Genomic DNA, 13,984 nt, shown 5'->3' with positions numbered 1-13,984 from the left:
ATTTAGTATGACTGTTATATTATATTATATTATATTATATTATATTATATTATATTATATTATATTATATTAATCCATCAATGAATTCAACGACAGGAAGTGAGATGGTATCTTTGCAGCTTTGGCTGTTGAAATGAAACTGGCTATGAATCATTGTTAGGGCTGCAACTAATGATTATTTTGATAATTGATTAGTTGGTCGATTATTTTTTCTCTCGATTAATCGGTAAAAAAAAATATTTTTTTCTTTATTTTATTGACAAAAAACACACTATTCCACATTTTGCTCAATGTCCTTCAAACAAACGTGCCAACTGAATGCTATGAAAACATACAGTGCTTAACATTTTATTAGGCCACCTGCCATAATAAAGAGAAAACACATTTTAGGAATCTGTCAAAATTGTTTAAATCAAAAAATGTTATTGTCATCTATTGGGCAAATAAACTTAAACAACTAAATAGTATTTATTCACATAACAAAAATGGCCTCCTATGCCCTTCATAACAGCTTGCATTCTTGCTGGCATTGTTTATGTACTTTTTGACTGTAATTGGTATCTGAAAAAAAAACACTATAAAGCTCTCTGCCTTTCTTTCATAGATAACAGCAATAATTAGGCCTATGTTATAGTATTAGAAACAGCCTGTTACTAAAGAGATTACACATATTGGAGGACTAACCAATACAGAAAGCTAAAAAATGATTTTGGTAATCACCAGTACTGTTAGTTTAGAGCAGCAGTGGCACAAACCATAATTTAAAAATGATTTTGGTAATCACCAATACTGTTAGTTTAGAGCAGCAGTGGCACAAACCATAATTTGTTAAAAACCTTGCATAATTTTTTTAAATAAATTTAAGCATTGTATATGGTGAATATAGTTTAAAACTCTGCATTAAAAATTAAAATTATAATAAAGATAATAAAGACGAATAAAATCACAAACTCAGTTGTAACCAATAGGTAAGAGTAATGCTCTGCAGGAACACACGTTCACTTTGACTGCCTTACTGTCATTTCTTTATCCTGTTAAAGGAGGTTATGAAGAGTCTGATATTTATATTCAGACAATTACACGCTGTTATCCCCTTACAGTTGCTACTCTCATAAAATACTCGCAATGCATGTTGACCTTTAAACCTCGATTTAATTTTCAACAACAGATATTTCAGCACAATTAATGTTTTTGCGCTGATTATTAATTGTCTCTGTTTTCCGTCTGTCTGACGCACGTGCACGTAAAGATTAAAACTTAACACAGACTGTCAGGACGGACGTTTATGCAAAAATGGAAAGGCTCACGTGAATTTGTGACATTTATACATAAGGATATGACCGTTAACTGAAAGTTTTTGCGCTGAGGACGCACACGCATCATCTGTCAAAGCGCCTGACAGGGCAAGCCATTACGCTAATGCATTAGCTTAAAGCTTAAAATAAAGAATTCTCATGTTTTGGGCAGCTTAGATCACGTAACTCTCCCGCAGCATCTCATTCTGTTTCCTCCACTATTTTTAGATGTATTTTGTCCATAGAAATGCGTAATTCAGTGCTGTAATTTGACGCGACCGGCTGAAGTTGGACGTGCACTGTGTGCAGACCCAACTAATCGATAATGAGAATCGTTGTCAATGATTTTCATTATTGATCATAATCGATTTTATCGATTAGTTGTTGCAGCCCTAATCATTGTACAAGCCCAGTTTTGGTGACAGCGCCACCTATTGGCCAGAATGCAAAAGTTTCTGTCGCAAAAACTTCATGTATTTCTGAGGTCCCACTTTGTGCTATTTTGGACCAGTTTTGCATATGGTTTTGTTTGTTTCGCTTTTCCTCTTTCAGTGTTGGTTGAATCTTCACCAAAATTGGTTCAGGTCAGACACAGACAAAGACAAAACCACACAAATACAATTACTGGATTTTATTCTCCAGAAAAGCCTTAACAGTTTTGCTGGCGAAGACGCCAAACAGGAAGTGAGTCATTACCTTGGCAAAGCTTTTGCGTATTGACATGCAGTTTTTCTTTGTATCAACGCCACATTGCCCTGAGAACATCGTGCACATTTCTAGTGCCACCTACTGGTCAAAAGTTATAAACCAGACAAATCTGCTCAATCATTCAGTATCCCATTGGAGTTTGGCCATGTAGCTGCTACTTGCAGCTGTATTTTTATTTATTCCTTACATGACAAGTTCCCAGATGAAAGTGTCGTTGAAGCCGATCGATGTTCACATTTCTGGCTTGTTTCAGTCGACTGATTCTGATGACTGTCTTTGTGATTTTTCGTAATAGGCATTTGAGACCAAAAAGCCCACAAAGAACCAGAGGAGCCGCAGTACGGTGATCTACAGCTTTGCGGGGAACCAGCAGCGCAATCGCTGCAGCACCTTCCGCGTCCGGCGCAGTCAGACCATCTACTGGAAAGAAGGGCTGCTAGTCACCTTTGACGGCGGATATCTGAGGTTAGAAAGGGTTTGTTTTTATTTTTGAGAAATGTTGGTATTTAATGAATAAATATATTTATCTACATTTCTCTTACTACTTAACCCTCTGGTCCTCTTCGTTTGGGAGTCACACTTGGCTCCTTCGCTGTCAAAAGTGACCGAAGCCTTGAAATGTAACTTGTTTTTTTTTTCAAGAAAATCAATTTAATACATTTTTAATAATATTTTTTTGATTATTATTTAGAATTTTGAGGGGATTTTAAGATATTATGCAAGATATTCCCCACAAGAATTCATATATTTTTATTTAATTATTTAATTATAATTTTTCTATACATGGATTCCCATTGTTTTTTAGACATACTTTCTTCATTTTATTAGGTTTTGCTTTTAAATATATATTTAGACATTCAAAAAGACTACTTTGTCAAAGTTTAGATTAGGGCTGCACGATAAATCGCATGCGATACTGACTAGATGCTCATTAAATATCGCATACGATTTATTGTGCAGCCCTAGTTTAGATATTTTTGGTTAGATAAATATCAGGTTTTGCATTATGATTACAATCAAACCTTGTATGTGTGTGTGTGGTGTGTTGTGGGGGGGGGGGGGGGGGTCTATTTTTCACTCTTTATATTTTAGAGTGTCAACCCTTGATTGCTGTGCACTTTTTTTCTGCACAGTGGCTGATTTGTAGCTTGTACCACCAAAAGATTCTCTGAGTTGTATTTTTTAGTATTTCCCATTCATTTCCTATGTCGGTCATTTTTGACCGGGAAGGAGCCAAGTGTGACTCTTTTTTTGACCCTTTAACATATCCGAATCATTTCCATGATTTTTTTTGTGTGTTCACATAGCTAATGCAACAAAAGTCACCAAGTGTCATCTCATTCTGATTTTTAAAATTTCAAAATATAAAATTTTTCGGTCAAAAATGGCCGAAGAGGCCCAGAGGGTTTCACCCAGTGTTGTTAGTGTTAGCTAAAACTGTGTTTTTGTTATTTTTATATAAAAAAATATTAGATGGAAAAACTTCTATTTCAATGAAAAATAGAGATGTTGCTTTGACAGCTAGCTGAAATAAAGTAATAAAAGTAGTAAAGTAAAATTTTGTAAAACTGAAATGAAAATAAAGTTAAATATAAACAAAACATAAATATAAAGAAGTAATACAAATTACAAAAGCACAACATATTTACTAGTACTTAAACTTAAATTAAGATGAAAACAAAAAAATAAATAAAAGCTAATTCAAAATATAAAAAAATAGAGTAAAAGTATATAAATAATATAATTGTATACAGCATTTGGACATATGTTTTGCTGCGAGTTTGCATAGAGTTTGCTGCAAAGCATTATGGGATTGCCTCCTCTGCAAAAGGTACATGTGTTTTAAAAATTTGTTTATAAGTTGTTTGTTTATAAGAAAACGAGTTATCTTATGCCTTAGGTGTGTAGACAATTTGTCGTCTTACTGTTATTTGTGATAATAGATCAATCTTCTTTGAACCATAAACAGAACCATTAGCAGCACCAAAAGTCACAGAAATAATTTGGTTCATTTGGCGATCAGTTTTCAACAACAACAATAATAAAAAATTATTACTAAATAAACAATTAATAAGCAATAATAATGAACAATAATAATTGATGATGAACAGTAATAATTTATAAATATAAATTAATTACTACTGTATGCCATTTTCTGAGAAAATACATAAATATTTATATTGAGTCTTGTCAAAAGGCTGAAAAATAAACAAACAAAAAATGAATGAATTTATGGTTAATAATAATAATAATAACCCATTTAAAAATAAATAAAAATAACTGAATAGATTAAAAAAGCACTTAACAAAGTTACTAAAATTAAAATGAAAACTGAAAATGTAAAAATAAAATTAATTCAAATATTACTAAAAACTATAATAGCAACACTTACAAGAAAAAACTGACACTGTTTCTCGTCCACAGCGTCGAGTCGTCTGACCTGAACTGGAAGAAAAAGAAAAGCGGAGGCATCAAGATTATCTGCCAGTCGGAGACGAGGGATTTCTCAGCGATGGCTTTCATCACAGATCACGTTAACGCTCTCATAGAGCAGTGGTTTCCTGGTGAGGACGCCTCTAGATATTATTCTGAATCACTACAGATCTCTGATGTATTAAATCTCGTGCACAGGTCTGTACAGTAGCTTGGATTTGTGGGTGTAATGCAGACGTTCCCAGTGAATGCATGAACTGATCAAACATTTACCTTCAATGCAGCGCAAGTTACTTTGGAGCAAAGCATCTGCAAAATGCATAAATGTATAAAATGGCAGCAGCAATAGGATATAACACAGACAGAGATTACTTTTATTAATAATAATTCTTCCATGTATAGTATTCTTGAGTGTGAGTATTCTTCCATGCATAGCTGTGGGCTATTTACATTGCAACTTGCAACATTAATACAGAATGTGCATCACGTTTTTATTTTTAATTTTTTGGCATTTAGACATCTTCAAATGGGGAATTTAGAGCCTTAACTATTTGTTTTATAGTTGTGTGTCTGTGTGTGTGTCTATATATGTATATATATGTATGTATATACATATATGTGACCCTGGACCACAAAACCAGTCTTAAGTGTCAATTTTTCAAAATTGAGATTTATACATCATCTGAAAGCTGAATAAACCAGTGGAGAAGGCTCACGAGCACATCTTTGGCATGGTGCTTATGAACGACTGGAGTGGTGAGAGCTAACTTTTGCAATGCATGTTCTTAAAAATCAACTTATAAGATGTTATATAAGCTTATATAAGCTATTTGCTGCAAAACAAGTGTGAAAAATGTGACCCTGGACCACAAAACCAGTCATAAGGGTCAATTTTTCGAAATTGAGATTTATACAACATCAGAAAGCTGAATAAATAAGCTTTCCATTGATGTATGGTTTGTTAGGATAGGACAATATTTGGCCGAGATACAACTACATAAACAAACAAAAAAATTGTTGCTTGAAATTAAAATATTAACTAGGCAATGCCAAATTTCTCATTTAATTTAGTTTAATATTGTTTAATTTATTTAGTTTGTTACCTGATGTACTAAAATAATTACAAATGAAATAAAAATGAATAAAAAAAGACATATATAAATAAATAAAAATAACTATTAAAAATGACCAAAATACACAACAAAATTACTAAAACATTAACTTAAAAAAAACAAAAAAAAGATAAAAAAAACTACAATAATATGTCAATGCTACTAAAATAACACGTGTAGTCATAAGCTGGAGGTCCAACAGAAAACAAAATGATTAAAATAGTGTCATAAAGAGGGTGTCAAAGTGATAATATCTTGACAAACCGTCACCGTAGGGTATTAATGTGGACATGCTGCTGTTTGTTTCTGTGCGGTGTTAATGTTGCACTGTGGGAGTTTGCTGTGTGTCAGTGCAGAGCCGCTTCCCAGTATTAACATGCTGTCAGTCAGCAACACAGGTGCAGCACAAACACACGCTGAACTCTATAGATGGCCTCATGAGTCAGACTGTAGTTTATACAGCAGCACTGATTGATTCATTAGTCCTCATAAAGCCTGTTAATTACAGCAGACGCATCAGCACACACCTGCTCCATTCAGCCGTTACACATGTGACACTCAGCTCAATTGTTTGTGGGTAAACAAACTCACTGCTTTGTGAGATTATTAACACACATATGTGATGCTGATTGTATGCGTGTTCTAATCATGAGATTTTTCAGCCTTTTGACAACACTGAGCTAGGGGTGCGCCGATCCGACATTCAGTATCGGTATCGGCTCCGATACTGGCATTTTCTGGGGTATCGGTCAGACAAGACCGATCCAAATCTGATATTGTGCATACACTATTCTGTGTTATTGTTAAGCCACATGAAAGCCACAAAAACATCGTAAAGCACAATAAAATTTTCATGCACTATACTCCAAGTGTTCTGAAGCTGCTGCACAGTTTAATATGAGGTACAGATGAATATTTAAGTCAAGTTCACGTAAACTTATCTCTCCGCTGCGGCTGTCTGTCATCCTCCATTCAGCGTTCGAACTGCGCATCGCATTCGGTTACGACAGACGATGAAACTATCTCCAAGATGATTTAGTGTTCCTAATATTATACATGAAATTATTTAAAAAGGTGGTTTATTTATCTATTTACTTATTTATTTTTAATTGTTTATTATTATTATAGATTTATTTATTTTTCAGCCTTTTTGACAACACAATATACAGCTCGATATTTATGTATTTGCTCAGGAATGGCCTAAAAGGGTGATTTGTGTGTTTATTTATTTGTTTTTAATTGTTTATTATTATAGCTTTGTTTTATTTTTCAGCACTCAATATACATCTTGGTTATCAATTTGCTCAGAAATAACTTAAATTGGTGATGTATTTATTTATGTATGTATTAATTATTATTATTATAAATTTTTTTTTATTTGACAACACTGAATATACAGTTCGATATGTATGTATTTGTTAAGGAGTGGCTTAAAAGGGTGATTTGTGTATATTTTTTTGTTTTTAATTGTTTATTGTTATTATATATATTATATTATTTATATTATTTTTCAGCACTCGATATACATCTTAGTTATTCATTTGCGCAGAAATTACTTAAATTAGTGATTTATTTATCATTTTTATTATTATATTTATTTTTTCAGCTTTTTGACAACGCTGAATATACAGCTCAATATTTATCTATTTGCTCAGAAAGTGCTTTTTTTATTGTTGTTTATTTTTCAGCCTTTTGACAACACTGTGTGTCTTCATGTATTTGTCTGTATGTATTCTATTCTATTCTATTCTATTATATTTAGAGGAACCATCATTTCAGCTGAACAGCTATTGTAGAAAAAGTGGATTCAGTTTAGTTTTTAAATCTTTCGACATTTTCATTAAGCCTTGATTAATGTCTTTTTATATAAAGATGAACATCCGTGTACAGACGTTTATGATTAACATGCACATGCTGCTCTCTCCCGGTCCAGCGCTGACGGGCAGTGAGAGCGACGGCTCTCGTCTCATTGAGCAGTACGCACCCTGTCCGTACTGCAGCTCCGGACCCCGAGTGTCCGACCCGCTGCCTCTGTCCCGCTCCAGTCACAGCACCGTCCACTACTTCAACATGGAGGACTGCGTGCTGGCAGCCGTGGACAAGGAGCACATCACCTGCCCCAACCACCCCAAACAGCCCGTCCCGCTACAGGAGCTGGTGCCCGAGCTCTTCATGACCGACTTCCCTTCACGGTATGATAACAGTTACGCTTTTAACCATCTGATGTATGTTCTTATACTAGTTTCTGTATGAAATGGTGTGTATAAAGTGAAAAAAACAGCTAAAAACCACAAAACAAAATCACAGACTTAAAATATATATATACATATATTAGATGCAGTAGTAATAATCTTTTTGTTTGCATCTAGTTCCAATTTAAAAAAAAAAAAACTATCAAATTAATCTTTATTTCATCATACCAATTTCCAGATTAAAGGCACAATATGTAATTGAAACATTTGGGATAATGTAAGTACACAAGTCAGCAAAATATATAACACTGTTCTAGTGGTTTTTGGATATTTTAATAAAAAAAATCTTACATATTGTGCCTTTAAATGGTTTAATGTGACACAAACCAGCAAAAAAAAAAACACAACATCACAGGATTCATCAAATTCAAGTCTAAAGCTGATGTTATTGTGGTTTTTCCTACCAAAATGATGTAATTTCCTGGAGGCGCCAGCGCGATCACTTGCATTTTTTCTTATAACAGTGGAAACAACTTAAAATACGCCATAATTTTTGCTCATAAAGGTAAGAGTAGTACATCATTCGGAACTGCAAAGGGTCTACTTTTATTTGTGTGCACTCACAATGTCAGCAAAGCGTTGTGCTTTTTTAGAAAACAAACAGCACTTTCTGCCGTCTCTGTCTCTCTGAACAGGAGCGCTTCACAAAAATAAACGGAAACTCAGCAAATACTTGCCTCATAGACATGATAAATATATCTAGAAAGTAGTGCTGGGTGGTATGACCAAAAATTTATATCACGGTATTTTTCAAAATTATACCGGTTTCATGGTATATGATGGTATTTATTTTTTTCATGCATGACTGGGTGTTAACCACATTTTCTACTGACTGAGAGAGGAAATACTGCAGTAGATTGACTTATAATGTCCTATTTTACTGTCATGAGTGAATATTGTAGAAAAATTCCACACTGAATAGTGACTAAACACGACCCATTAATACATGTTAACCAGGAGTCAGTTTCCAAACCAAATTAAAATCCTGCATTTAACGGAGTTAAATAAATTATAATATTCAGTGATGTGATATGTTCTCTGTGTGGACTGTAGGCTACTTATTACTAAAACAAATATAAAGCAAACAATTAGCATTAATAGTCATTCATTTTAGTTGACATATGCTATGATAATTTGAACAGGTTTTTTATTGTAAAATAATGGAACATTAGGTCATGAATATTGTCCCAAAAATCATGGAAAAGTCAATATGGTCCTAATAACCAGCGCTCACATGGGTTTAATGGAGCTGAATCAGAGTGGTTTAGGCTTGAGTTCTAGCACACATACAAACAAGTGCTCTCGTCTCGGCATGATGTGTGTGTTTTCTGTGTGGTTGTGGTTCATCACATAAATTGGATTATTAATTCTGAAGTTAAAATGGAAGCAGAATCTGCAGGTTTGGTCTTTGAGCCACGTCAAACACATCTCATTGAAGAGGTTCCTCTGCGACACAGGCCTGAAGTACAGTCCCGCTGGGACGTCATACTTTATATCGGTGTTGAAAATCACATCATGAATTGTGAAAAACCTCAAGGTTACTAGATTTGTGCATTTGGCAGAAACTCTCATCAGAAAAGTGACTTACAATACGTTCAAGGTTTAGTTTTGTATGTTTCTTGGGAAATTGAGCTGCAGGCTGTTAAATCCAAAGCAACTCTAGCTGAAACATATTCACATGCCACTTTAATGTGAAAATCCATCAGAAATTAAAAAGATGAATTTGTGATGCCATGAATGTATAGACTGACCAATTTACTATATTGTGATTTACAAAGACATTTTTTAATAATTTGGAATAACATGCGATGATAAATTGTTCCAATTAAGATCAGGAACATGTATTAAGAAAGGGCTGATTTGAGTTTCATGTAGACTTTTATTAGAAAACATTAGAAAACATGTAGTAATATTGTGAGCCAAGTAAACAGCACTTGTAGACTGGAATTTTTTGCTGAATTATTTAAAAAACTCATTTTGGAACAAATTCAACATGACCACCTATTTATTTATTAGTAGTGCTGGGCGGTATGACCAAAAATTTATATCACGGTATTTTTCAAAATTATGCCGGTTTCATGGTATATGATGGTATTTATTTTTTTCATGCATGACTGGGTTTTAACCACATTTTCTACTGACTGAGAGAGGAAATACTGCAGTAGATTGACTTATAATGTCCTATTTTACTGTCATGAGTGAATATTGTAGAAAAATTCCACACTGAATAGTGACTAAACACGACCCATTAATACATGTTAACCAGGAGTCAGTTTCCAAACCAAATTAAAATCCTGCATTTAACGGAGTTAAATAAATTATAATATTCAGTGATGTGATATGTTCTCTGTGTGGACTGTAGGCTACTTATTACTAAAACAAATATAAAGCAAACAATTAGCATTAATAGTCATTCATTTTAGTTGACATATGCTATGATAATTTGAACAGGTTTTTTATTGTAAAATAATGGAACATTAGGTCATGAATATTGTCCCAAAAATCATGGAAAAGTCAATATGGTCCTAATAACCAGCGCTCACATGGGTTTAATGGAGCTGAATCAGAGTGGTTTAGGCTTGAGTTCTAGCACACATACAAACAAGTGCTCTCGTCTCGGCATGATGTGTGTGTTTTCTGTGTGGTTGTGGTTCATCACATAAATTGGATTATTAATTCTGAAGTTAAAATGGAAGCAGAATCTGCAGGTTTGGTCTTTGAGCCACGTCAAACACATCTCATTGAAGAGGTTCCTCTGCGACACAGGCCTGAAGTACAGTCCCGCTGGGACGTCATACTTTATATCGGTGTTGAAAATCACATCATGAATTGTGAAAAACCTCAAGGTTACTAGATTTGTGCATTTGGCAGAAACTCTCATCAGAAAAGTGACTTACAATACGTTCAAGGTTTAGTTTTGTATGTTTCTTGGGAAATTGAGCTGCAGGCTGTTAAATCCAAAGCAACTCTAGCTGAAACATATTCACATGCCACTTTAATGTGAAAATCCATCAGAAATTAAAAAGATGAATTTGTGATGCCATGAATGTATAGACTGACCAATTTACTATATTGTGATTTACAAAGACATTTTTTAATAATTTGGAATAACATGCGATGATAAATTGTTCCAATTAAGATCAGGAACATGTATTAAGAAAGGGCTGATTTGAGTTTCATGTAGACTTTTATTAGAAAACATTAGAAAACATGTAGTAATATTGTGAGCCAAGTAAACAGCACTTGTAGACTGGAATTTTTTGCTGAATTATTTAAAAAACTCATTTTGGAACAAATTCAACATGACCACCTATTTATTTATTTTGGAATCATGCAACCCCATAATTGATTGCAGCAAGCACAAAATGTAGCAGACAGAGTCCAGAAAAATGTTATAAATATTTATACATATAAATGTTATATAAGTATATTAGTATTGGCATTAGTATTATAAGTAATTAAATAATATTTATTAAGTGTTTTTTTTTTGCAATTAGAAAGTGTCAATAGAAATAGTGTCATGCACACACACACACACACATTTATTATTTATAATTATAGTTTAGTTATTATATTTATAATTCTATTATTATTTAAATTAATTATATTATATTAATAGTAATACCAATGCTACAATTTGTATTTAGAATATATTTAGTAGTTATTTATATAATGAAAGAACAAATAAACTAAAAATATTAGCTCATTCAAAATATTAATAAACACTATAACAGTAAATAAATATTAAAAATAACACTGATGTCAGACTTATCAGATATTTGTGTATATGAATAATCGTATCTTTTGAAAAATCATTTTTGAAGTATTTAATTTGCTGTATTGTCCAAAAACAGCCATTCTTTCATGATTGTAACGATTGACTTTTGTTTTTAAAAATGTGAAACTGTTTTTACTCTGTTAAAAGTATTACATATTTGTTATGAAACATAATATCTTTTGGTTTGCATCCATCAAGTTACAAATCAGAGAATAAATCAAATTAGATGAAGGACCATACTTTTATTAAGTGTTTAATTGACTGTATTATCCAAAAAATAGGCATGATTATCATGATGATTAACTCTAATGCTGAATTTCCAAGGAAAACAACTATATTGTGATGAGATTTTGGTCACTCTGCCGATGCATAAATGTTCCGGTTTTTACTTACGGTTTAAGAATAAGATGGAAAATTGCTGATTCAGTTGTTGGTATGAATAAATAAAGTTTATCTGCGAGTAAACAAAAACTGCTGATCACGACAAAACAGGTTAATGCTCATTAGAGCTGCTATTCACAACAGGCCTGTTATAAAGTCTCTTCAAAGAGAAAGTTGAAAGGTCACAGTTTGCGAGTAAAGCAGTTTAGCTTGACCTTATTAGTATTTCCAAACTGTATTAAGAACATATTCTAGTAATTCTGCTGTTTTTCATCCTGACTGAAATCAAACCTTGCAAGTGACTGGTGTTGCTAAACTAATTACTCAATAGTCAGCATAAAAATACATAACACACACAAATATTATTCCATCCTTATTATTTAATATTATTGAGTCATTTTTTTATTTAATCTATTATCTATTTATATGCTCAGATTGTTTATGTACTAGTCAGATTTTTTATATATGTGTAAGTTTATATATATATATAGTTTTAAATTTCTATAATCATTTCTGTAATTTATTAGAAATAAAGCATATATATACTATATTACAATTATAATATATTATAAATATGAATACATTTTTATATATATATGTGACCCTGGAGCACAAAACCAGGAATATTTATAGATAGCTAGATAGGTATACAGATATAGATATATATTTATATATATTATTTAAACATTTAATAATGCATTATTTTCTTATTTTTCCCTAATATATAATTTTCATTTAATTTTGCAATTTTTTTATTTTTTTTTATTTTTTTATTTTTTTTTTTTTAGAAATAGCCTTTGTGCACCGCCAGCCTTGTACTCTTCTAGGTTCAAAAAAACTGTCATCCATAAAATGCGTTGCACAAATTCGAACATCTGGGTTGTGCTGTTCTGTTGTAAATAAATCTTAACCAATGATTCCTAATTGCATCTACTTCCAGAAGGCCAAATAAAGTGCTTTTGCACTGAAACACAGCGTCTCCCTGACATGGCTGCATCAACACGACTGCTGTTCCTGAAACCACATCTTCTTTCTTTGCGTGCACATTTGGGCGGCATTATGCTAATATTTCCACATAGTGACGTAGATATGTGGGGGCGTGTTAGAACGAGCCATTTTAGGTAGGTGTGGCTGACTCTTAATTTTTATAAAGAATATCTCTTTGGATTTGAGACTTTAGTCTTTGCAACTTTACAGATCTTCTTTATGCACCAAGAGCTTGTAACACTCCAAAAAGAAAGGAAAATTTTAAATCGCATTATATGACCCCTTTAAAATTTTTAATTAACAATGGCTGCACTGTCTGGCATCACAGTGTAAACCGTTTCAGATTATGAAACCCTCGAGTTGAAAACAAAGGAATTACATGAGCTTCATCCCAACAGCTGTGTGGCCCGGAGACAGAAAGGATGAATGATTTTACCAATTATTTATATGATTAGGCAAACAGCATAATCCTCTTGGCTTGATGTCTTATAAATGAGTGTTTCCTGTTAATATCTTTGCCGCAAGTTTGTTTCACACACCCATAAGGAAGTGGTGAGGAAGGAGAGCATTGAAAGCATCTGTACGTGCGATCAGCCAGCGGAGGCGGTTCAAAGCACATGTCAGATGAAATGACGTTCCCATATGGAGCTTTAATGGGAATGATTAGGAGCGATGGCTGACTAAATGGACTCGTTTTGCTCTGACAGACCATGGGTTTGATTCACAGCAGCCACAAGAATTGAGCTGGAAAGAGAGAACAAAGCTTTCAGCTAATGATAGAGATCTTGTCAGAAGTCAGAATGCATGTTTAGTTTGGGGTCGCTAAGATAAAAAAATAACATTTATGAAGTCTCTAATACTCACAGAGGCTGTGTTTATTTGATCAAAATACAGTAAAATCAGTAATATTGTGAAATATTATTACAAATATTAATACAAATATTTTTATATTAAAATATCTGTTTTGTATTTTAATATAAAGCATAAAACAGACGTGTGTGTGTGTATGTGTGTATATATATATATATATATATATAT

The 13,984-nt window shown here is 32.9% G+C and overlaps 1 protein-coding gene across 1 annotated transcript in view; it reads left to right on the top strand.

Annotated features, from left to right (window-relative positions):
- The window catches only part of LOC107691986 (leucine-rich repeat serine/threonine-protein kinase 1-like), a 106,188-nt gene that overhangs the window by 57,690 nt on the left and 34,514 nt on the right, over positions 1-13,984 (top strand). The window contains exons 22-24 of the mRNA XM_016490858.1: positions 2,299-2,468; positions 4,428-4,567; positions 7,482-7,751. Of these exons, the coding sequence (XP_016346344.1) occupies positions 2,299-2,468; positions 4,428-4,567; positions 7,482-7,751 (580 nt within the window). The remainder of the gene's footprint in view (positions 1-2,298; positions 2,469-4,427; positions 4,568-7,481; positions 7,752-13,984) is intronic.

The sequence above is a fragment of the Sinocyclocheilus anshuiensis genome, unplaced genomic scaffold (genome assembly GCF_001515605.1).
Source record: "Sinocyclocheilus anshuiensis isolate Anshui unplaced genomic scaffold, SAMN03320099.WGS_v1.1 scaffold426, whole genome shotgun sequence".
Classification (NCBI taxonomy): Eukaryota; Metazoa; Chordata; class Actinopteri; order Cypriniformes; family Cyprinidae; genus Sinocyclocheilus; species Sinocyclocheilus anshuiensis.
This window is presented reverse-complemented; position numbering and strand designations above follow the sequence as displayed.